The 26,049-nt window shown below is 36.5% G+C and overlaps 2 protein-coding genes across 7 annotated transcripts in view; one reads left to right on the forward strand and one right to left on the reverse strand.

The window, feature by feature from the left end:
• Nucleotides 1-9,915, reverse strand: part of Pacrg (PARK2 co-regulated) — a 511,308-nt gene extending 501,393 nt beyond the window's left edge. For all 3 annotated transcript variants that reach the window (XM_005390691.2, XM_005390692.2, XM_005390693.2), the window contains exon 1: nt 9,562-9,915. In XM_005390691.2, the coding sequence (XP_005390748.1) occupies nt 9,562-9,717 (156 nt within the window). In that variant the 5' untranslated portion in view covers nt 9,718-9,915. The remainder of the gene's footprint in view (nt 1-9,561) is intronic.
• A 203-nt stretch (nt 9,916-10,118) lies between these two features.
• Nucleotides 10,119-26,049, forward strand: part of Park2 (parkin RBR E3 ubiquitin protein ligase) — a 1,289,129-nt gene continuing 1,273,198 nt past the window's right edge. For all 4 annotated transcript variants that reach the window (XM_005390686.2, XM_005390687.2, XM_005390688.1 and 1 more), the window contains exon 1: nt 10,119-10,274. In XM_005390686.2, coding sequence (XP_005390743.1) covers nt 10,268-10,274 — 7 coding nt within the window. In that variant the 5' untranslated portion in view covers nt 10,119-10,267. The remainder of the gene's footprint in view (nt 10,275-26,049) is intronic.

The following is a 26,049-nucleotide window of genomic DNA, read 5'->3' on the forward strand; positions in this document are numbered from 1 at the left end:
GTTTATGATTACTACATCACACAAAATTCTAAATTAAGTGCTAGTATAATGTAGTATTAAATTCAAATAATTTTTACATTCATTGACAACATTTAATAATGAGCCATTTTGTTCAATGTTGAAAGTCCTATCTTGTAAATTAACTGTATTTTTACACAAAGTGAAGGACACAGATGATTTGATGTAGGATTTATTATTTGTCTCAGGCTCTACTTATTCACAGCTACTTTAATTTGGAATAGACAATCTGTGGAATATAATTCTCTGTGAATGTTTTCTAAGTTAAAAAAAAACACAAAAGAAAGGCTGTTATCAATGCTCAATTTATTATTTTACCTGATATTTATTATATAATCATTTTTGTAGCATTATTTTCTCTAACCTATGTTACATCAATGACTTCAGTATGAACTGGGTTAGACGTATAATTCTAAAATATAAATAATTCATTCAACAAACTCATGGATAATGATATGTTAAATTTCTAATTAGACTATGATTTTTCCATATACATGGAAAACTTAAAAATAATCTCTCCCTGAAATAATATTTACTACTATAGACTAACTGAATTACCATATATGAGATTTAAAGTTTCAATTATCAGACACCAAATATTAAATCTAAATGTTTTTATCTCACTTCCTGAGTCCTACACAATCAGTAGTCACCTAATTTCTACCTTGCTGTGCTTCTCACCAAAACACAGTCTCCATATGGTCAAGTACCTGTTTTTAAAACCCCCAGTGTGACAGAATGATTTCTGAGTTAATTTATATGAAAGAAGTAGAAGCAAAATGAAAATCCCTTTCAAATCACTTTTTTTCATTTCATTTATGGGACAATACATATTGAATGAATTAACATAGCTTTCCTAGAAAATGAAATAATCGAAATACTAGATAAATTTTGATTCAGAGCCTCACAGGTAAGCATGTATAATGACTGTTGCCTATTGTTAGATGATTTTCATAATTAAAACAAACATTTCCCTGGCTGCCTAAAATTGAGCTAATACTTATTGTATATAACTTATATTATTAAATAGGAACAATATATTTAAATAATGTTCGTTACCCTTTGCACTAAAACAAGTTGTCTGTATTTCACAATCCAGAGCAACAATAGACAAAAATGGGTTTTCTTGTTTCCATAAAGCATATATAGAAAAAGATACTATTCTAGACTAAAACTTTAATGAATTCCACGCAGTTTAAACTATAGCAACTAAATTCCTAAGTCTCAAGCAACAAATGTACTTTTAAAAACCATAATCAAAACATCATCATAAACCCCTAACCAATGGGAAAAACAAATTTAATCAATAACAACTATATAGAAATTGAAAGCAATAATATAAACATAAAAGAAAAAGTATAATTTTTATTAAATATAAAGAGTATTAAAAAGTGGAAAGTGTTCAGGGTGAGCAAAGGATTCAGTAGTTTTAAGTGCCTTATGCAATTTCAATTTACAACCTAAAAACCAGAGCCTTAAATGTTTGAATGCCTTCCTAATTTGTACCATGAAAGAGGTGCAGAGGTGTAGAGATTCTGACTCTCAAAGCTGAGAAGGTGCAGAGGTGCACTACAGCCAGAGCCTGTATCCCCAGAAAGCCTAGGGGGAGCAGAATACACAGTCAGGCACTGTGGGTAGCATACAAATCCACCTTGATTAGAGTTTTAAGATGCTTAGGATTTCTGACCCAGTAATTCTATTTTGGAAATTATATGAAATGCCTTAAAATGCATAAGAAATTTTAAAGAAAGACATTCAGTTTTCAACATTAAATATAACAACAAAAAGCCTGGAAAGCCTGGATGAAAGACTAAGTAAATCGTGGCACATTCAGAGGATAGAATTTTAGAAAGCCTCTTAAATGCTTATGAATTTGCAGTAATATGTATATTACCAGCATATTAGAAAGACTTCACAACGTTTCATGTAAAGCCTTATAATGCATAATGCAAACTACACAAGCACACACATATTCTTCACAGAATGATATATATTCTATAAAAATACACAAAATAAAATAGGTTAAACTTGCATATAATGAATGAAATAATTCTTTTGGGTAAAGAGGGCTGAAAATGAAGCCTGAGAGCCGAAGGACGAGGCAGCCTGGTATCACCGCCTCAGCCTTTCACTCTCCCCCTCCTCCCCTTCAGGTCTTCCTCATCGGTCACATTTCACTCAACATGGCTTCGTCCTGGAGGCCTTCCCACAGCTAGCCTCATGCAGGTCTGTACAGCTTTGTGCTCTCATAGCATCATGCATTTCTTCACTGCCAACCCATCCAAATAGCAGTTATCTTGCTCTTATTATAAAATAAATGGAGAACCAGAATTAAAAATACACAATCTATACACTCCTGTGGGTGTTATGAATTCTAATTCCAGATCAAATTGGACCACCAAAAGCCTACGTATAGGTATAATACCAATTTAGTTTTATGCAAAATCCAATTCATCAAGATACATTTTTATGTCATATACTTAATCCTCACAGAAATCTCTCAAGGATGAAATTTGCCACTGTATTTCTTGTAAGAAGTGAAGATGTAGATATGGTGTGTTGCATGTATTTAAAATTCTACACGATCAATTTCTCTGAGAATTCACTGTAGAGAAAGCTTCAATTCCCTATAGGGATTGACAGTCTTCTTTTGTGATACAGAGAAGTATAACACATTCTCCTTTCAGCATCAAATACCAAGAAGCTCAGAATTAAATTTGAACATCAATCAATGAATATACTGACCCTTATAAATGACAAAATTGATTCTCTTAGTCTTCAGCCCAGGCTTTTTACTTTAACTATATTTTATTTTATTATTATTTGTCCTATTTTGTTTCTGATCACTCCACTTTGATTTCAAAGTCTTGTAACTTAATGGATGTGTATTTCATTGTGAGTCAGTTGAAATTGGTTGAGGAATACATTTTAAAGAAATACATAAATACTATAGATGTTTGAGACAATCATTTTATCATCACAATGTATATATTTTAAAAAGACAGATGAAAATCACTATAGGGAATGAAAAAGAAACTCAGGGTGGAAAACTGTACTTGCAATACCTGTACTTGACAAATGTCATATATTATTTAAAACAGAATATGAAAAGGTACCACTTATAAGTATGTCAAATCTAACAAAGATAAAAAAGCTAAAATATTGCAAAGATAGTTTATTGAAGAGCATATTCCAATATGCTCTCATAATATGAATTACTGCAAATTCACATTACTGCAAATTCAGCAAATATATAAGAACATTTTAAAACTCATTAGTCACAATAAAAATTCATATTATATCCACATAGAAGTAACGTTATATACTCATTGGAGTACTTAAAATACCAAACAAGGAAAATATTAAGTTATTACTGATGAGACGATAGAGAAAGTAGCAGTCTCATATAAAGCTAGACAAAATTTAAATTTGAAAAATCAATTTTGACACCTTTACTAAGAGCCCATTATATGCATAACTTAGGGCCCTGCAATTCTACTTCAGATATATATTCTCAGATATATATTCTCATATATATCTATGCCCTGAAAATACTGTTTATAACAGTCCTAAATTGGAAATCACACAAATACTCATCAGGGGAGGAACAGATAAACATATGGTAGCATACTCACACACAAAATACAGTTCAGGAATAATATGAAGGGTTATTTACAACTACAGGGGTATGCAACAACGTGGGTGAATCTCACAAACATCCTTCTCATGAAGGAAACCTGATAAAAAATAACTGCAATTGTTGTTAGCAGGATAAAGTGAGCTTGGGGGCGTGTGTGAATACGGAGGAGAAAGAGACTGATAGAAGTCCTGTGGCACTGATATCTCCTGTGGAGGGTGCTGGTGACACAAGCTTGATTGAACAACCATGAAGCACTTAGTATATACACATTTTCTGTATCTATGTAATGCATCAGCTAAAGTGTTACAAACATTTTCAAGAAGGGACTACTCTGAATCAGAAAAAACAAAACAAAACAAAAAAAAAACAGAACTCTAGGTTCCTTTCCTTGTTCTGCCATTTAATAAGCATTTGTAAATATTATAAAATTGTCTGAGATGGATATGATAAGTAAAAAACACAGTCTGCCTGTCTTTTCATAGGATTGGCTGGAAAAGTCAAATGGAAGAGAGATGACTACCCTGTTATATATTAAAGCATTGACATGTGATATTAATTATCAATTTGCTACTTTAATGTAGACACAGCACTGATAAATCATTTAAATTCAATAAAAATCCTAAATTAAATATAAAGGATCATGTAACTCTCTGGCCATTTGGGAAGACAGAATTCCTACTTTATGTCCTAAATCAAAATGATTTCAGGTGAAAGCAACCCTTTAAAAGAAACATTGAAATTATAAAAAGACTAGGGAAATAAAGACTAATATTTTCCCCATAAAATTAGAAAGGATAAAGCTTTTCCAAGACAAACCAGTGTACCTTTTTACAAGGAACACGTAAAACTTTTATAAAACAATAGAACTATTGCATGGACCATCTATAAATTATTTTCATTTTTATATTTAATATTTATGCAACATCATTTGCATTTTCCTCCAAGGTGCTAGTTATTTAATTACAGTATAAAATAAGTCATTCAATAATTCATTTGACCAAAACAAGAAAAATAGCACATGCTACATTCCAGAAATTTGTTCTGAGCTGGAGCTTCAACAGTGATTGAAAGTTAAATTCCCAGGCTTCAAGAAGCTTAGTCTCTAGAAGAAAACACAGGTTCAACTAAATTTATATTGTGGGCAAAAATATCAGAGAAGAAAGATGGGAATCCTGGAGCACAAATGGTAGGGATTATTAGGAGGTTGAAATTTTCATAGGGTGTTAGAGTAGGACTCACTGAAAAAGTTTTTTTTTTTTTTTTTTAAGTTTTTTTAAACAAACATTTGAAGCATCAAGAGATGGTGATATATGTCTTTCAGGTGGGGGAACTGCAAGGGCAGACACAGAGGTAGCCCTGTAGTTTATCAAGGACACTGTTGATGGTACTGGACAGTGAAGGAGAAAGTTCTAATACGGATCTATAAAAACAGCAGACAGATCACTCTTCAGAACTGTGAGAACTTAAGCTTTTATTTTGAGTGAAAGGAGCCAGCTGAGGGCTGGAGGCAAGGAATGCTATGACGTGGCGCAGTTTGGATTTTCTAGGGGCTAAGTTGGCGTCAGTGGTTAACAACTTTCAAGCTAGAGACACAAGTGAATTATTGCAACAAGAAAAAGGCAGAGGACAAGAAGAAAGGGTAGAGTGCTTCTCTTGATTCGCCAAATGTTTACTAAGTACACTGTTGGGTCTGGCTAAAACTTAAATATGAATTAGAAGATTTCTGCCCTTTTCAGAAGGAGATAAAATATGAATAGAAATAACCATAATGCAAAACAGAGAACAATGAAAGAAAGGCAATTTTCCATCTTGGGTTACAGAGAGTCGGAACTAAGGAAGTCTTGTCAAAGTATTTGGTGTTTTGCTGGACACAAAAATATAACATTCTTCACAGGCTGTGTTCTGTTTCTTACTGACTGTTAAATTAGCATTTACAGTGGTGCTTGGCACATAACCCGTGATCAGTTATTTGCTACCTACCGATAGAATAAATGTGTGTATGTACATATGCAGAGAAAAATGTCATTCAAATAAAGGGAACAAAGTAAGAAAATCATAAACAGGAAGATTTAGAGTTTGTTTCCTGGTTGGCCAAAGCAAATAGGAACAGTGGAAGATGAAATTAAAAACACAGACTAGATTAGATTGTAGAAGGCTTTGCTGACACCATGGGTGAATTATTATTTTTTGTAAGAACTGGAGAGTTTCAGAAACTTTGAATAGTATATGACTACAACTTTGTACTGGAAAAATGAATGTAACAGTGATGATTAAAGGTTGGTGAGTGGCATCTAGAGACCAATCTGAATATTATTCAAATCTAGAAAATAGGTAGTAAGGATCTCTATCAGGTTATTGTCACTTGGTTCCTTTCACTGGATTGAATAAGTCTGTGCAAGCCTAATCATAGATTTGTACGCATTTGTACTATAATTGTTTTACTTGTCCCTCTCCTTTTCTTCACTTACGCGGTAGCGTATTGAGCACTGGTGGCAGGCACTTCTGATTATCCCCAATGCCCCTTCTTCCTTTATTACAGTGATAAAACACTCTAACTAGACATAGAACTACCAGATAAAGACTACACTCCCAGCTGTTCTGGGAACTAGTTGTGGCCATAACGTAAATTTTGGCAATGGATTTAAGTAGAAGTGATAAGTGAAATTATTTGCAAAATTATTTGCAAAATAATGATAAATGTAAGCAGATAGTTTTTGAAATCCCAATTATAAGTGTTCTTTAGACATAGTTCATTTCCATAAATTTTTGTTGCTTTTTGTATGAAAATAAGTAATCATGAAAACCTTGGAATCAGAGAATAATATTTAAATTCATGTTAAAATATTTGCCTTGGGCCAGGGACAGCTCAGTGGCATAAGCACCTGCCTGGCAAGCACAAGGTCCTGAGTTTGGTTCCCAGTACCAAAATAATAATAATAATAATAATAATAGTAATAATAATAATAAAAATAATAGTAATAATAATATTTGCCTATACAGAATTAAAGGCGATACATAACTCTAAGATTTCATTCTTCATTTTCCCTCTGATAGACCCTTGAGGCAACTCCTAAGCCCCCATACTCGTCTTACTAGGGAAAGGGCTAAGAAAGCTATATAGTTCCATGAGAGCATAATCTCCAACATCTACCTCAGTCATGGGGAGAGAAAAATCAGTATCCTGCAAGAATGACACAAGATAGTTCAGTGGCACAAGTGCCTACCTGGCAAGTGCAAGGTCCTGAGTTCAACTCATGGTACAAAAAAAAAAAGAATGAGGCAAGAGCAAGCAGCTTCGTTATGAGGGTATATCCCAGAAGGAATATTCTTTCTATCAGAGGGAAAATGAAGGATGAAATCTTCAAGTTATGTATCACCTTTAATTCCGTATAGGCAAATATTATTATTACTATTATTATTATTACTATTATTATTATTATTATTTTGGTACTGGGAATCAAACTCAGGACCTTGTGCTTGCCAGGAAGATACTTATGCCACTGAGCTATATCCTTGGCCCAAGGCAAATATTTTAACATGAATTTAAATATTATTCTCTGATTCCAAGGTTTTCATGATTACTTATTTCCATACAAAAGGCAACAAAAATTTTATGGAAATGAACTATGTCTAAAGAACACTTATAATTGGGATTTCAAAAACTATCTGCTTACATTTATCATTATTTTGCAAATAATTTTGTGTTCTTATATATATTATGATTGCTGAAATAAGGATTTCTGCTTTCACAGTCTAGTTGACCAAATCTGTTGATAATCACATTTGTTTATTTGTATCACTATAGTATTCTCAAAGAAATATCTTGAGTTTGTATATATCTTAGGGTATAATTCTACATGTTCTGAGTCAATAGCTTTGGAATGATAGCTTTTCTAATTAGCTAGGTTTTGAAAGAGGGAAGTAAAGGTGAGCCCTAACCCTGGAAAAAATGTTTGTGAGAGTTGGAACATGGAGTTGCAATGAAAAAAAAAAAAAAAGCTAGAAATTGATATTATATATTCTGTATAGAAATATACCATCAGAAAGACAGGGATAGTTTTACTTTATGTAATGATGAAAGTCTACACTGCTGAAAAAGACCAGTGAAATGTAAATATTACACATGAAAAATCAGCTTTTTGTTTCCTATACCACTTCAGTTACTTTTGTATAAATAATATTGTCTTTCATTAAGGCTTTCTTATTGTTGTAGCAGGTTTACTCTGCTGTGCTAAGGACAGGGACTTTGTGTTGCTGAGCTGAAATCCCTAGAACTATCTTTAGCAAGTAATAGGTACAAAGATACAATAAAAGAGTTTCTGACAAAATGGATGAATAATGTTTAGATCTAAGAATTATTATTATTGCTTAGTGAAGTGAAAAAGTAACTTATCTTGTTTTGAAGACTTCAGTGGAGAGACAAGCACTGCCATTGAAAGATTTTGCATTAAAATAGGGAAAGTAAATTGCTTTAAATAAAATGTTTATAAAAGCTTGCTTCCTAATCAATATTTTGAGCCTTATCAACATATTTATTATGTATGGCAGAATATTCAAATACTTGATTTTGAAGAGCTATCACTTCAAGTAGGCAATGGAAACATGATGTAAGAATGTAGAACTATCAAGTTGGGGGAGAAAAGAGAAAAATATAACTTTTTGCATATTTGTGATGTTAAAATACAACTTTGAAACAACTACCCAAATTATAATCATAAATATTGTATAGATAAAAAGTTGAGTTGATTAGACTAAATAATTATGTTATTCTCTATTGCTGTTAAATGACATGTTTTGATTCCTAGAACTTATTCATATGAAATTTCATGAGAAAGGCTGCGGTTACCATAAGCAGGAATTTTTAGTCTACTTTTAAGTATTTTTACTGTAAATCAACAACACAGGCAAAATATATGCAGCAAATTCTGAACTAGGTAATCTTCATTCACAGATTTCTTAAAGAATATGGTTTAGGAAGAGAGTATTATTAGATTTGAAACATACAAAAAATAAATAATACTGAACTGGAAAAGAACACTATTCATTGAACATAATAAATTGCCATGTAATAAGTCAAATTACCCTGGGGTGTAAATTACACAAATTTGAAAGTTGCATTTGTTATTTCATGTCTCATTCCCAGACAGGTGGTAATTCAGTAGTAACAACTGATTTGGTGTACCAAATTCAAAGCTATTTAACAACTAGGAAGGTTTAAAAAAATTATTATGCATGTAACCATTTGTTGTGCAATTTAAATTTTTTTCTCCTAATGGCATTGAGAATACTTTATTTTTATCATCTAAATAATGACCTATGAATTGTCTTAATAGAGATATGAGAGCTAAAGATTAGATGGTTTGAAAGGTATTTTAAAGGCCCATCAGCAAACAGGCATCACATAAAGTTTCCTTCAGTACACTAACAGGCTGATAACCTTTTATAAGAATGTTGTTAGGGAAATTCTAAGACATTCTAAAATATGCTAGTAGAATAAACTTACGATTGTGGATTATTTGATGAGTTTGTGGTCCTTATTTCTTTTTATTAGCTAACGTTAATTTTGCAAGAGGTTTCCAAGAACTAACCCTCCTTCTATAAAGCCTCTTGCTGAGTGGGGATAGTATGGGCATCAATAAGGAAAGAGGATCTTTTTTTCTTCATGAAAATACCTTAAGAGTAACCTAGCGAAGTCTAGAAACCATGGGTTACCAGGAGGTGGTTGTAAATGGGTAGGCTTTCTAATTTAGCCTGATCACACTTCTGTTAGTGGCCAAGAGTCAGGGCCACTTTTGGCAAATACTACTCAGGACATGGGCTTGGAATCCATCCTAGAGCTGGCCAACTTTACAATTTCGTGTCCCCTGATTTGGAGCGAGTGCTTTGAATTGAAGATCACTTACGACTGAATTTTTCATCATAGCTTTGACTGTGAAGCCCTCAGAAACCAAGGAGTGAGGCTGGTGCACCGGGAGCGGCTGTTGTGACAGCAGTTTGGTCCTCTTCGGCATCTTGTCTTGGCATTTGTTTAAGCCGTGGGTCTCTTTTTCTGCCACCATCTTCCTAGATAATGTCTTGTTCTCATAAAGTGTAGTAAAAGAATTCAGTGGGCTTTACGGATGTGAGCAGGAGGTCGGGAAAAAAATGTAAAAAGGCGCCTTACTGGTAGAAATTCAATCCCTCCTAGTGCCCAGGTTGATCCAGATGTTTGGCAGCTCCTAGGTGAAGGGTTTAGGGAGGGGAGGGGCGAGAGGAGGGCCGGACCACCTCCAGTGCTGCCACACTCCCGAAGGTAAACCTCCCGGTTGCTAAGCGACTCGTCAACACTGCAGGCCAGTAGCCCCGCCCCCGAGACGTACGTTTCCTCGACTTTAAGCCGGAAAGGGCGGCTTGCTGTCAGCGGCTGGAGAAGAAACTACGGACCAAAACTACGACTCCCAGCAGACCACTGGGTGCGAACCGTTTGCGCGTGCGCAATACGTCTCAGGGCGTGAGGGCGGGGAGGCCTGGATGATTTAACCCGCGAGAACCGCTGGTGGGAAGCACTTGCGGGCGCGGAGGAACGCGTAGGCCCCTTGTTGCCCAGCAGCCGCCACTTTCCCAGTGACCATGATAGGTACGTGCGTGCCTGCCAGGCAGAGTTTCTGCGCCGCCCCGGGCCCAGGTGTGGCAGCGCACTGGGACTTGGAGTGCGGCCGGTGCCACCTGTCAGTGACCGGGCGAAGTGTCCGCGCTGCTCCCCGCCGCCCCCGCCGTCCCCAGCGCCGCCCGCTCCCTCGCTCCCTCCGTGGGGCTCCGGGAGCCACGTGTGCTGTCAGTCCTCTCCCTGGACTGTGCGTGACAGGGCTCCCGCTGAAGACAGACTTCCCCGGGGCGCTGCGTGCCCCACTGCGTCCCCGCCTCGCGCGAGGCCGGCCCGGCTCCCGTGCCACCACGCGTTGCGCCGTCAGTCAGAGCCGCCGCGGCGCCGCTGGGGCCGTTTCCCTGCGGTCACCTGCCCGAGCCCTGCAGGGCGCCTGCGCAGCTGCGTCCGTGGCGGACTGTCCGCCTCGTGTGCGCAGGGCTCTGCACAAACTGTGGACGCACGGGGCGCTAGTGGGGACACTGATGGTAGGGGCGGGTCAAAGAAACTTCTCCAGACTTGTAATTTCTTGCTCTTTCGGATACTTTTAAATCCCTCAGTGAAGATCTGAGATAAAAAGATTAAGAACGAGTAATAGCAAAGACTGAATTTCTTGCGTTTTGTACCTACGTGCAATTTTGTGACTAGAGCCTTGTAAGTGGCTGTTCGAGTTGCTATTAAAACCGTGAAGCCTAAGATTAGAGAGGTCCTCTTTTAGGGTTGGTACCAAAAGTTGTTTTAGGGGTTATCCTTAAATTTATTTATTTATTTTGTTTTCTGGTTTCTTTCTTTCTTTCTTTTCTTTTCTTTGTGTGTGTGTGTGTGTGTGTGTGTGTCTTTTTGAGACAGGGTTTCCCTGTGCAGTTCAGGCTGGCCTTGAGTTCACTCTGTAGCCCAGGCTGGTCTGGAACTCTAAGGATCCTCCTGCCTCAGCCTCCCGAGTGCTTGGATTACAGGCGTGCACCAGCACGCCCGGCTCTCCTCAAATTTAGAAGGAATGAATAGTATATTTAGAAAACATTGCGGAGACTTGCTCCAGTTTATATTTGGAAGGTTTGGTGAACTTGTTTGGGGATTCTTCCTGGTATCACTTATGAAACACTTGATTGCAACAAGCACATTTGAAGTCAGATGTGGTCTATCCAGATGAAAGATGAGGGGTGGATTTAGAAGGTACATGCTGTATGTCCTGAAAACACTTAAATCTGTTTTATTTATGAAAGTAATGTTAAAAAAATTCTTCCCATCCCAGTCATGCCAGTTACCTAACATTGTCTTTGCAACAATGATAAAAGTTGCTAAGAACGTTGCCTAGCTTTTCTTACCTTTCTGATTTTTGGTGAATGACTTGAAAGTTACCTAATTAAGAAAAAAATATAGATTTTAATGAATCTTATCGAACCTTTTAGGTGTCACTTGTATAAGATACACTTGTAAACAAATCTGGACTGAGTCTTTGAACCAAATAGAGATCTTTCAAAGTTTCTAATGTATTATATAGGAAAGTAATAGTTTGTATGTTACTTTGATGACTTTTTAAAATTCAATTTAATCAAGTACAGAGATACTTTTAAGAAAAACAAATTTATTATAAAGCTATATAAAGATATGAACTGAAGATATAGACATCATTTATTTATAAATATCTAATAAATATGCTAATAACATTATTACAATGAAATGAATTTAGATGATTAGTTTTATTTGGAATTCTGCTTTCGAGAAGGAAGAAGTATGATATTTGGATTGTGATGAGACAAATCAATTACTGGCAATAGCAAGCATGTAGTAAAATGAGTTTTAAAAATTATTCTTTCTCTTATTCAAGTTATTGTCTTACATACTACACAATATTACAATATAAATAATAAAATCCATACTTCCCCAAGAACAGTACTTTCCATATAAAAACCCTGTGAACAATGTATGGTAGGTTATCTCATTCATCTACTGTAATTTCCTTGCCTGATTCTGTTGTGGGCCGCATGTCCATACAAATCCGAATTCCAGATTTGGACCTTGGTATTTTGAACAGTGCTCAAGGTAAGTGAAAGTGAAAACAGTTGAAAGGGTGCCCTAGAGTAATGGGTTTTGTTTTTTTGTGACAACATTTTGAAGCCATAAAAGAAAGACATTATAGTTTTACCCAGTGATTAGTTGGAAAGCAAGTAATTTCCACCTAATTAGTTGGAAATAGACTACGCAGGCATGTTTATGTAGAGATTGTTTTTCTGCTATGGATGGGAAGCGGTGCTATGGAGAATCGGGCATACCCATACTCTTCCTAATTGCTGCACCTTCCTTAATGCAAATTGTACTTTTCTACTTCATCTAAATTCTAGCTTTCTTTTGAACAAAACAAAAAAGATCAGTTTCCTGGTAGAATAAGAGTAAAGGGAAGCCATTGTTATCCCACTATCAATAAAATTGCCTTCCACTTACTTTCCTAGAACTGAGGATTCCCTCTTGGCGTTGAGACTATTTCAAAAGTACTTCCATTTCCCACTTGGATTATGATTGATATATTAAATGCCCTGACCCAGACAGATACCAAAACATAATTTAAGTCAATGAAAAATTGTGCCTTTATGAGAGGTTAGAGGAGCTTAAATTCAACTTAGAAAAATGTAATTTTGGTACCTTTATTAAAAGTATATTTCACTTTTTTAAGAAAGGTGATGAAACGCTTGTATTTAAAGTTTAAAATTAAATTTAGTGATAATATTTTTGGAATGTTCTACATTCCCTATAGATTTAGGCATTTAAGTAGTATCAACAATAAAGTAGCACATGGATATGCATACAATAATGTCATCAGTAATGAAATTCAAATTCAGTGTCATACTTTAAAAGGTTTTTGATTGAGTTAAAAACAATAATTAGAACATATTGTGTACCTTGTTTACCTTTGTATTTTTAGAGAACTTATATATTTCCATGTACATATCCATGATACAGTAATTTCATAATTTCTGCGTAGTCTTCTGTTTTATAGGACATTCCCCAATAAATGAGCATTCAGCGGGCTTAATGCTTTTCACTGTACAGGCTGCACAGTTGTTGTGAGAAGCCTTGCACTTCCTGACAGGGTTGATGAGAGTCCATTTTCCCCTGGTCAGCAAATGTTTTCATTATTGCTTTCTTGCTAGATGAACAGGAGTATATTTTAATTTTAAAATGGGTTTATGATGATAAAAACTTCTTGACTCTCCTTTTATTATATACTTTTATTATACTTTAGGTTCAGAAATCATTTCCAAGGGTTGAATGCCTACTGGTACTCTCGGTTCCAGGAATATAAGAGTGAGGAAAACAAGTGCCTTCCTGAATGTACAGACTCATTTTACTGTTGGCCCACCAATCTATATATATGTGAATTTAAGGTTGATACATGTTTAAAGCTTGTATTCAATACATTTTAAAATTTTTGATTTTATATTTCTAGTTGAACATACTGTGCGTGGCTACTGGCCCTGACATTTTGATAACTTTAGTTGAAAGCAACTCTTAAGTACTCGAAAGCTTCTGTTTATTATGAGGTTCAGTTGTGTCACAAAATAGATTCTACTAAACTTTTGCATAGAGGATTTCATGTAGTAGTTATATCCAGTTCTTTTTTGGATCCAAAGGTTCTGAAATGACCTTACACCTTTTACAGTGTTGGCCCTATTTCTGAGGATTTTATTGAAACCTGTATTTTTGTTTGAAACTGAATCGTTTCTTTGCTTGAAAATGATACAGTGAAGGTACTTTGTATTAAGATATGCAAATCCATTCCTACCTCCAAAGCTTCTTTGAAAAATACACAAAAAAGAAAGAAAAAGTTATCCTTCCTTCCAAATGTTTCATATTCATGAAAAGTTTCAATGCAAAATACTTTATTCTGCTAGCTTTCAGTTCTTTGATCAATGAAAATTGTTTCTTACCTGCTGTTTCTTTAGCCTTTTAATTGCAGCCCAGTGCTTATTCAATGTTTCTGTTTTAATTTGCATTTAATGAGCTTACTTTAAATGTTTCTTTGTAGTAAACTGAATGGTTTCTCTCTTAAGTCTTGTAGTACTGAAGACGGAGACTTACTTTGACAGTTGGCTGATTTATGTTGCAACTCATCCCTAAACCTTACTTACTTCATCCTGTATAAGGGAATTTTGGTTAACAGGGATTGTATTAATAGGACTATTTCCCTTAGTATTGTGTTCCCTAATTATCTGGGACTTCTATCAAAGTAATGCACGTATCTGTTTTTCATTAAATAGAAAGCTTTCTCCTTGGCATAATGAGTATTTCAATTCACAACAATAATTCCTTTGTCAGTTCTTTATAGGTGATGCTGGGCAGGGGTGAAAAGTGTATGTGCTTATATTACCTATAGGTAAGGGGCACAGAACAGAGCAGGCATCAGGATGGTTCCTCTTTGAGGCACTCTCTAGACAGGGAGTTGCCTGCATGCAAAGTACTTTTATTTATTTATTTATTTATTATTTGCTTATTTATTTTCTTTTCGGTCTTTTTGAGACAGGCTGGTCTCGAACCCTATGCAGTTCAGGCTGGCCTTGAGCTCACTTTGTAGCCCAGGCTGGTCTCGAACTCGCAAGGATCCTCCTGCCTCAGCCTCCGAATGCTGGGATTACAGATGTGCGCCACCATGCCTGGCGCAAAGTACTTTTAGACCAGACTCTGTATTTTACTTTCAGAAGAATCCAGTCTGAATTATATTTTTTCTTCCCCTTGAGCCAGAGTTTTGGAGACTGATGAACTCTGGGCCACTAGAACCTGGTGCAACAGTTGGGTTTACTGCTTAGAGAATTAAAGATTTAAAGATAACATCACATGCTCTAGGTCTAACCTTGGTCTTGGCTTCCAGTCTCTTGGGAGTTCCTTTTCATTCTCTAATGAGGTAGACTTAAATATAGGTGAAGCAGCCTTTGAGCTACTGTTTACCTGGGCTGGTGACCACAGACACATGTAGACTGCACAGACCAGTTGGCATTCACCAAATTTGGATAATTGTGTGAAACAGTTTTTAAAGATGCTTTTACATGAAGATACCTCAATTCATAATGTCATATGGGAATTATATGTGGTTTACTGTGCCTTCAATCTAGGTGTAACCTAAATGTATGATACAAATGGAAAGTAATATAGTGGAAGTCTGATATTGGCTTTTCACCTTTGGTCATTTATGAATCTGTGATACACTCAACCAATGGTAGGTAAGGGGATTTCTCCCCTCACTGTGGTCCTTCTCTAGCATTTTCTTTCTTTGATTATCTGTTTTTATTTTTTTAATGTATATGAATACACCTGACACTTCTCACTTTTAGTAGATTTCTGTCAGATTGTTTTATTCACCATTTTGATTTCAAAGAAGTCACCAAATAATCTTCTTTTGTTTTTATTTTTTTTAATTTTTTTTTTTTTTTTCTGGAACTGGGGATTGAACTCACGACCTTGTGCTTGCCAGGCAGGTGCTGTGCTGCTGAGCAAAATCCCCAGCCCCCCCCAAATAATCTTTCTTTAAGTGTATGCTGGTATGATGGCAAATCTTGACTGTGACAATTTTTTTTTTTTTTTTTTTGGTTTTTCTCCGGTATCAGGAACCGAACTCACGACCTTGCGCTTGCCAGGCAGGCGCTTTTGCCTCTGAGCTAAATCCCCAGCCCCGACTGTGACAATTTGATTGGCTTTGGAGCCAGCCAAGACACTGGTGGCCCAGTCTTCTGGGATGTGTCCATATGTGTCTTGGGTACCTTGGGTACTATGAATCGTTCCTGGTCCCTTTTTCTCTGGCATTGTTCTTCTGTTCTGCTTCTTGGCAGCTATGAACTAAGCATCTTTGTTCCACCGTGCTTTTCACCATGATGTTTCTGCTTTAGAGCCAGCTGACCAGGGATTGAAACCATAAACCAAATGGAACCTCTCCTTTAAGTTGTGCACAGTGGATATTGTGTCCTAGAGAGGGGCAGGCTGAATGATACAGCTACTAAAGTTTTACATCATTTTTTTTTCTGTATGCTTGCTTTTGCGTACAGGTGTTTTCTGGATGTTGCAGCAGTTTTTGTAATTGTATTTTGCTTTGGCAGTTGGAGAGCAGTTTGGGAATTATTTTCACTGAGGACCTAACAATTAAGAAAATTCCTTACTGGATCAAGTATTTTTTGTGTATATTTATTAAGAATATCTCTGTCTTTTGCAGCCAATTTGATCATTTCATGCCCAATAGAATGTTCTACCCAGGGTGACAGGTCCCGAGAATGAGGTGCCTGCAGACGAAAAGGAAAAGAAAGACAAGAAAAACAAGAGAGGCAAAAGTCTGGGATCAGGGGCCGTACAGCCTCTTGGACTGCAGCCCTCATTACCAGTATCAGTCACCTTTTATTGAGCAAAAACCAGGGGTGTAGCTAGGACAAATGGGAGGATACACCAAACGTTTTAGTAATTAAAACATTATCCTTCTCCAATTCTCCCTCTTATGCTGCTGCCAACAATCCTTAGGTGGACCTCCTACACCCAGCACCACACTGACTCAGTTCAGCTGGGGGTTCTAAGTTGATCACCAGTTATCAATCCACTACAGTCACAACCCTTACTTCCCATTAATGTTTAAAATGCATGGCAAGACTAAAAAACAGGGATCTCCTGCAATTCAAATACACTCTTATCTTCAAGTGAAAGGTTTCAGTTCATTGTTGCAACAATAAACAAATCATTGTGTCCTCAGTGCTTTCTAATCAAAGAATGTCCTTCTACACAGGGTATGAAAACAGGGCTTTAGATACTGTTAAAGTTTTTAATATGGTAAAATCATGACTGTCATACAATACCATAGAACCAGGTATCAAAAATTTATTTGACTCTTAATGTGGGGAACTCAGAGCTGTACAATTTGGTCCAAAGAATCTTAGGGAAGATTAGATAGATAGATAGATACATACATACATATAACCTAATAAAGAGATATTATAAGATTGTTATGCAACGATGAGCAAAAACACTGAAATGACACCCAGAATTTGAGGCAGATTTATTTATGTTGACAGGTACTGATTGGGATCATTCCCAAAATATTAGACCCTGATCTCTGGGTTTGAGAGATCACCACACGGTTAGACCCTAAAACCAGTTAGTTTTAGAGATAGTACGCTTTGCTTCTCTACTGGAAAAAGCAAAGCCTGTCCTCTATAGAGTTATTAAATAGCCCAAGGAATAGGTTTTCATTGCACTAAAAGAACACCATAAATTTCTTTGACTGATTTCTTTTTGAAATGTCTTTCTTTTTAATTTTAAAGAGTAGTACATGAGAAACAAACAAAAAAATAGAACAGTAACAGCATACCAGTATCATGAACATAAAAAAATCAAAATAAGATCATTCAAAGTGATACAGGGCCTCAAGACAAATTAATACAAATCAACACTGGTTGTTACATTGCATATCGCTATCCTCAACTACATTGCTCAGATAATCAGATGTAAGAATGAAAGATGGCTCAAACCATTAAAGAGAATAAGAAAATAATTCTTCAATAAAACACTAGAGATAATACAGAGTTTCACTAGACAAGATGGTAGGAGTTCCCCATTGTAATTCCATTGCATATTGTTACCTTCAAATCAGTTGCTCAGACCACCAGACACAAGCATGCATCTTGCACTGTAGAGGCACCTGGCATTCCTTGGCTCTTCGCTGCATCAGTCCAGTCTGCTTTTATGATCATACTGCTTTTTCCTTTATTAAAGCTAAATCTTCCATCTGCCTTCCTTTTACAGGAACACTAGTGGTTAGAGTTAAGGACCACTAGGGTAACCTTCCCACTTCTGGATCCTTAATTTAATCACATATGCAAAGTCCCTTTTGCTGTATCAGGTTCAGGGACTAGGATGTGGGCATTTTAAGGAGACATTCAGTATCTGGGACCTGGCCAAAGTCCCCAACTGCCTGTATGAGAGGTACTGCAAAAGGAAGAAACAAGAAACAGACAAATTTAGTAATGTATGACAGGGGGGCCAGGAGGTCAGTGCCTCAGAATGGGCAAAGACAAAGTCATTCTCGAGCTAGCCAATACTTATTGGGTGTATACAATGATCAAAGGATTATCAGAAGACTCTGGATGGCAGATGACCCAGAGGTGATGACTCAGCAGGCAGGGCGGCAGATGACTTAGAGGGCTGGTGGTGACCTTATGCTGATGAGAATCTTTATGTTGATGAGGAAGGGGAGCAAGATGTTAGATTATGAAGTGTGTCCTTTCCCCAAGGTGAAACTCTATTTTTATTACTTCTGGGTTCTCTAGGAGCCAGAATGTCCTTGGCTGTTGTAATCTTGCACTGGGGCATTACAGCATCATGGGACCATTGAGACCTCAACTATGACAGGAGGCACACAGAGTTATGTTCCTGCATAGCATAGCTGTCTGCATGACAAGATACTAGGCTTCGGACAAGCTCTAACCGTAATTTAATTATAAAATTATTTCCCCCCAACAGTTATATAGAACAGACCTCAACAGTTCAGCCCACCTCAATTTCAACTGATTCTCCACCATTTGGAATTATGGTTATTATGTGCCTACTGCTGAAGGAGTGGCAAGTGGAGCACATTGCACTTGAAGTGATGTGAGGTGATGTGAAGATAACGCACTAATGCTGCAATAGGAGGAACCCAGGCTTTTTTGTGGACCAGGTGGTAAAGGTGGCCAAGGACATAGCTCACTCTCTAAGGTAGTTTCCCCCGGCAGCAGAAGAACATGCAAATGCTCTTCTGGACTGAAAGAGTGAGTTACAGCTAGGTAATGTGATACACCAGGTTGCTAATTTGTACCCTGTAGAAAGGGAAAGGTTTGTTAGAAATATGACTTCACAAAACAGCAAATGATCAGGCAAAGCAGGAGCAAATAGCTGTTTCATGTACATTTTGCTTTCTGATTTGAGAGTTTATTGTGAACATTAGACATTTAATGCTCCTCTGGAATAGCTTAACATTGCCCTGCCCTTTGTAAATAATAGCTAATCTGTGTTGGTTGAAAATTACACAGAATTTTAAATAAATTGTAGTAAGCTTGAGAAGGACAAAAGAACAAAGTCTTATAGCTTAGTTCACTTCAGTGTTTTGTAGATATAGACTTTGGTTGTAGGAAGTGAATTTAGCTGAAACACTTGCCAAAATATTCCATTATACATTGTTAATACAGTTAGGAGAAAGTCTAAATGCAATATGGAGTAAGTTTAAAATTGTTGCAGGATTCAATTGGTAGAAAAAGTTCACTTTTTGGCAAAAAGAAGAAGATAACTGTTAAAATCAGCTGATGTGTACTGAGGCCCAAGTTGTAGGATGTAAGATAGGACACTGAGCCTCTATAGCTAAATGAGAAAGTCCTACTTTAGTGAATGTGCTTGCATACACATGTGAAATAATTATTAGTGATAATCAAAGTTATAATAGAAACATGTCTGATTGCATGATATAGCAGGATCACTACCAGCACAGGCGGTATTTATATGAGGTGAACTTTCAAATCTAAGTGGTTTCTTGAGCAGACAAATAAAATAGATTTCAATTAGAGACACCAGCAAGTAAGATGAAGCTTCTTAGTAAAGGCCATGGTAGGGGACAGTGAGCATTTGAGCATGTGGCACATAAAGGAAGTGATACCACGTAAGGGTGAAGAGTATAAGGCAGTTCAGGCAAGTTTTCCATGTGTTGCTGAAGATGGCAGGTTTTGTGCTGAATAATGAGGAACTGCGTGGTCTTGATGCAGGGAATCGATGTGATCAGACTTATTTTTAGAAAGACAACTTTGGCAGCAAGGCCATGTTAAGTCTCACTTATTTACTTTCAGTTAACATAGACATTATGACTATGCTAATCTGTTTTTATCCTAATTTGAAAAGAAAGAGTCCTATCTCTACAATAAATGGATGCCATGTCTATTAAATTTTAAGGACCATTCAGGCACAAGAAGCAGACTAATGTTTCAGTGCTAAGTGGGTAGGTTAGTACAACTTTATGAATCGGGCCTCATTTAGGATAGTAGGAAATAGTTGTATCTGTGGCTGGAATGAAGAAGTTAATTCAAATTTAAAATAAAATTGCCCATAGCTGAATTAAATATTCTGAGTCTAATTATACTTTTTCCCAGTATACTTTTCCTAGTATACTTTTCCCAGTATACTTTTTCCCAGTTTAGGATCGTAAATCTATTAGGGCAAGTAGCTATACTTTGATATAAGTAGAATAAACAGACTCTTCAAAAGAGTCTGTTTCTGTTTTTCAGGTAATTTTGATGGAATCCTTTCCTGCTAAATTTTAGAGACATTCTATTTTGATGTTATTTACTTACCAGCCTTGTTCTTAAGGGAAGAAGTGTGCTTGTGCTTCAGAAATAATTGATGAATGAATGAAATTATCAATTAAATGAGAGGAGATAGTGTCTTTGTCTCTTGTTTGTCTTCTCTAATTCCTCTAGAAGAATCCTGTCTTATTGGTATTTGTGTAGAGGGCAAGTTCTCGGTTATCATTTTTGTCCCTATTCCCTGAAAAATCCTGGAAGTGTTGAGATGAATGAGAAAATAGAAGAAATAACTGTGTGGCCTGAGTTTGGTAAATACTAAGTACATTTAAGATGTTTCATATTCTGAAGAGGTGATTCATTAATTTTAGGAGAGAGGTTTTAGTTAACCGTATTTTGTTTTTCCCTTTCCTCCCTGTGCTTTACTGTTGCTTCTCCTTAATGCATCTCCAATTCTTGTCTTAGAGGTAAGCTATTAAATTATTTTAATATTGGGATGTTAGGATTTGAAAGTGCTCACTCTGTGGAGGATGTTTAGACTATAAATCACATGGATGACTTGTCTTTGTCCACCTTTAGCTTTTAACTTTACAACACATGTACTTTTGCTTCATTGGGGTCTGTACTTACTTATTTCCCTAATGCAGTTTTCCTGTACAGAATACTCTCAGTAGAAACATATGCTCAAAGCTTCAAAGTAATTACAATATCACTAAAAGCTTCATAATCATATTACTGAAACTAAATGTTTAAAAATTTGATTTTCCTTGATTCAATCATTTCAATTTAATTTTAGGCTATTGCATGATTGATTTACGAAACATGACAGGCCAAGTCAAGGGGTGTTTATAATGCCTGAATCCTTATAGAGAAAACTTCTAGGCAATTTAATTTGGATAGGCATTCATTTTAATTATGTGTGTGTGTGCTTTTTCTTAATAGGAAAAAGACCTATTTTTATGCTTCTAGTATTTGACCAACTTTGATGGCATCAATCTTGTTCTCCACTGTTCATTTACCCCCTCCTCAAGCCTTCCTAGGCAAAGGCTTGAATAACACAGACCAGAATACTGAAATATGACTTTTTCATTATTGTTCTAATGGTGTTTTTTATGTTATTTAAAAGCTTTAAACTTTAAAGTCTTTGTTGGAAATTGGGAGTACTTTTAGGTATTTTTTGTTTACAGTAAGCAAGTACAGGTCTAGCAGTGTCTCCACACAAGTAAGGGATGGTATATTCCAAGGGTATCACTTATCCATAAGGATGCAGGACATTGTGAATAAATAGTTTTTTCTCATTTTTTACAGGAGGTGGAGAAATACTTAACCATCAAATTCATATGTGTGGTTGTTCTGAAAAACCATTTATTTTTATTTGTATTTTTTTTTTTTTTGTCTTTTGGAGATAGGGTCTTGCTAGGCAATTAGGCTGGCCTTGAGCTCACTTTGTAGTGCAGGCTGGGCTTGAACTCACAATGATCCTTCTGCCTCAGCCTCCCTAGTGCTGAGATTACAGGCATGCACCACCACGCCTAGCTATTTTTATTTTTTAATGAATTATGGAGACAAGTGAATATGAAATTACCTTCTGAAACAATGTGAATTTTCCTAATATTTAGCACAGTTTATTTTAAAGACATACAATAAGAGCAGTTAGTTTAGATTATTTACTGATCACATTTGCTGTCTGCTCAGAAGTCTGGGTAACACTGAAGTACTGTAATAATTGGTTTATGTAATTTAGCTTCTGAATTGTTATTTTACCCTCTGTATCTTCTTAAACTCTTCTTTTTCAGTATTTTTAAAAAGTGAGTGAAAACAGTAACAAAAATATTTTGCAGATAATCAATGAAAAGTTGATGAGATTTGAGTCACTTCTGTTAAATTTCTGAAGGTGAATATTGATCCTGAAATCCTTTGGTTTTGTAAGATTTTTGATAATATAAAATAATATATAATATATAGAGTAATATAATATAAAAATAGTATAATAATAATATTTCCCAACTTTTTATTTCCTTTAGTCTGGCATACTTTTCCTACCTTTTTCCTCTTTGACAGATACCTAATTATATAAGTAGTGGTTTTCTCACCTTTCTCTGGTTCCATGAAAGTAAGTTTATTGTTTTATATTGAATTATTGCACTTTTCAAAGTCACACTTGGAATATATACTTAAGCATGGATATGTAATTTCCTTGCATTCCTTATTACCTTCCTTCCTCAGCCAGGCCATATCCCAGATCATCCCTCCCATCAGGCTATAACTATATAATATCTCATATCTGTAATATTTTTTCTCTACACTACTGTGCAGTGATGTGATAGTAATATTATTGCTTCATAGTATTTTACTCTGGAAACATTGAAAGGGAAGTGAGGAAGTTCAGATTTATGTGGAGGTCCCATACAGCCAGTTAGGTTTTAGAAGATGGGAAAGTAATTTTGGTTTTGATGGTTACATGATAATCATTTGCTCTTGCTTATATTAAATAATCTAGGAAGAGTAGTTCAGCTTTAGAAATGTATGACTTGAATTTTAATTTATACATTAATTTTTTTGGGGGGGGTTGTCTGAACTGGGCTTTAGTGAATGTGCCAAAAGTGGTTTAAGAGAGAGGTGAACATATTGTTTGGGGATTTGATGTTTGCCCTATTTATAAACTCATAAATTAGACTTTATCATGTATATGTGCAGAAGATATAAAACTTATGGGTCAGAGACATAGGACTTTATTATTATGGTACATCAAATTGTGCAAGCATTATCGTTTTTACACTCATTTCCTTGGCCCCTAAATCTCAAGGGGTGATGTGATATGGCCCAGATTGATGCTGTGCATACAGTAAATTTGCATTGTAGATAAAGAACACTGAGCTAGGAGAATCCACTATTTTATAGTGAACAGTAAGCAGATCTTCTTTGTCTAGGTATTACCTGGATTTAAGGTATTACCTTAGATTTTAAGATTTTTAAGTGCAAAAATAACCCTGAATAATGGCCAAGATCAGAAAGTAGTCAAGCATACAGTCTTGATATATACCCAGCAAGATTTAGGGTGTGAAAGAGACCCAAGGAAAACTTTCTGTCCCAAAGCTTCATCATATAACCATCTTGGTGTCTTACATTTTCATGTGTATATGCACTCCATAGTTATTCTGATGAATCAGACCAAGGGAGGGTGTATCAAATCTATTTTTGTCTCATATAGCATTTAGTTAATACTGTAATCAATGGAATCCTAAACAGCAGGATGAAGCTAGTCTGCAATATTGACTTTACTCAATCTTCCATAGCCCATCTGACTAAAGCCTGTGATTCAGACTACTGTGAATAAATCTCAGAGACAGATGAGCAGCTTTTAATTCAGACAGTTAAAGTATATGATCTTCTATAAAGAAGTGTGGAATGACTTTCTGATCTTTAGTGTCATTGCCCCTAATAATGGGGCAATAGATGTTTCAGAAAGTACACTTCACACCCAGTGGCGAGTCATTCCACATAGCCCATTATCCCTGACTTAGGACAGATAACTCTGGTTTTGAATTTTTTGCTACATGGATTGGAATCGCCATTACCAAGATTTGATTAAGGCCAAGAGACAATATCAGTGAATAGCTGCAGTCTGTATTGCCATACATGGCATAAATTAAGGCTGCTTGAGATTTTGGAGAAGCCTATGAATTTGTGTCAGTCAGATGCACCTATTTGAGTTTGTAAAGGAATAAGAAGGAGGACTATGTTAGGGAGATGCTGTTGATAGCATCAGCAAGCAGAGTAGTTCAGGACCAGCCATATCCACATGACATCGTCTATTTCTTATAGTACGTTTAATCAATAGCTTTATTCTAGTTAGTCTAATTTCATCCTACCCAAAGAATGAGTCCTTTCGGGTCAGTCTGTATCAGTGTTTTTGACTGATCATTTGCCATGATTTGTTTCCATTTGTGGCAGTATAGAGGGGCTTCTTTTATTTGCTAGTCTGTGGTCTTCTAAATGGAAAATCATACAATTTATTAGCAATAGTCAAGTATGTAAATTGTAAAAGTGACCACTTTCAACTCAGACCATTTTTCTTTCTCATCCATACCACAGTTGGTCTTCTAGGGTGGTCAGTGGGGCTGGATGCCTGTTGTTGTTCAGAAAATACCATTAGCATTTAACTCAGCCAAAGTGGACCAGGCAGTTACTGAAAAGTGCCTTTGAGAACCCTAGTGGACCAACAACTTTATTCCCAGTGGTGGAGTAGGAGATAATTCCTTGAAGGGAGTAACTTTCTCCTCTCACCCCCCTTTTTTTTTAAATGAAATGATGTTAGGGCTAGACTTGCTGCACTCTTTGAGTATACCATTTCCATTTTGCCCAGACCTACTGAGTCCTTTTACCTCACTAAGTAGACCACCTAAAAGTGAGTATGCCAGGTGTTCATTTTCTACAAGAGCTTATTTTCTGGATGACTTCATGTTATAGTGTAGCAAGAAGGCAAGACCCAGATAGGAGGAATACAGTGTTAGGCATCTCAGCCTCCAGAAGTGTAGGCTACATTACCCAGTCTTTGGTATTTAGTTATAGGAACTGACTAAACTTAAGGCACAGCTAAATAGCTCCTTTTTGACAAGACCACTTCATTGCCTGTGCCCTCTGAGAGGTCCAAACCTCAGCAGTTGAGTTCAGTGTACATTCCCTCTATGTGTCAATAGAGTGGTAACATGCATGGCTGTGTCCCACACAGCCATCCAGTTTGAGCCTCTCCTTTCCATCATATCAGACAGAAGTGTATGGCTTTCAGACCCCTGGGGATGTGGAGGGTATGGATCCAACCCAGTTATCTTTCTCCTTTTTGCAGTTAGGGTCAGATTAAAGTCAGATCAAATAATATGGAGGGAGATGTAGCTCCATGTCAACCAATAGGACACATTTACCATTGCTTTCAAGTAGATTCCCACTTGGAATTTAATCCAGTGAACTTAATTTTGATACCCACCCTAAGACCTATAGCAGGTAGTAAGACCATTACTATTGACACTGCTCTTTCAGATTTGGGGACTTCGTGGTTTAGCAGCCATACCCACATTGTGTTTCTGCTGGATATGCTGCTCTCTTGTCATGGTAGCATAGCCTCTGCCCACCCTGAAATAGAGAATGAATAAATGAACAAGGGTCAAAGTATTATTCGTGTAGTTTGTTTCAATCCTGTATTTCTGCTCTTATCCTCATTAGTGAGCAGGGTGGGGAGCACTCTTATTGCCCACATGCCATCCTGCTGCCTACCACTTGGCCAAGGGCACTGTCTCCAAGATCCCAAGGGAATTTTTCCATACCCCCAAACCTATTCTCTGGGTCCCTTTACTTTTCTCCTTTATAGGCAGCTGTGTTCTTGTTGTCATCCCTTTTTTCACTAAAACTGTCTGGTCTGTGACATGATTTTACTCTACTTTAGAAGCTAGTCAATTAGCCAGATACTGTTCACAGTTGCTGGC

Source organism: Chinchilla lanigera, unplaced genomic scaffold (assembly GCF_000276665.1).
Source record: "Chinchilla lanigera isolate Chin_1 unplaced genomic scaffold, ChiLan1.0 scaffold00038, whole genome shotgun sequence".
NCBI lineage: Eukaryota > Metazoa > Chordata > Mammalia > Rodentia > Chinchillidae > Chinchilla > Chinchilla lanigera.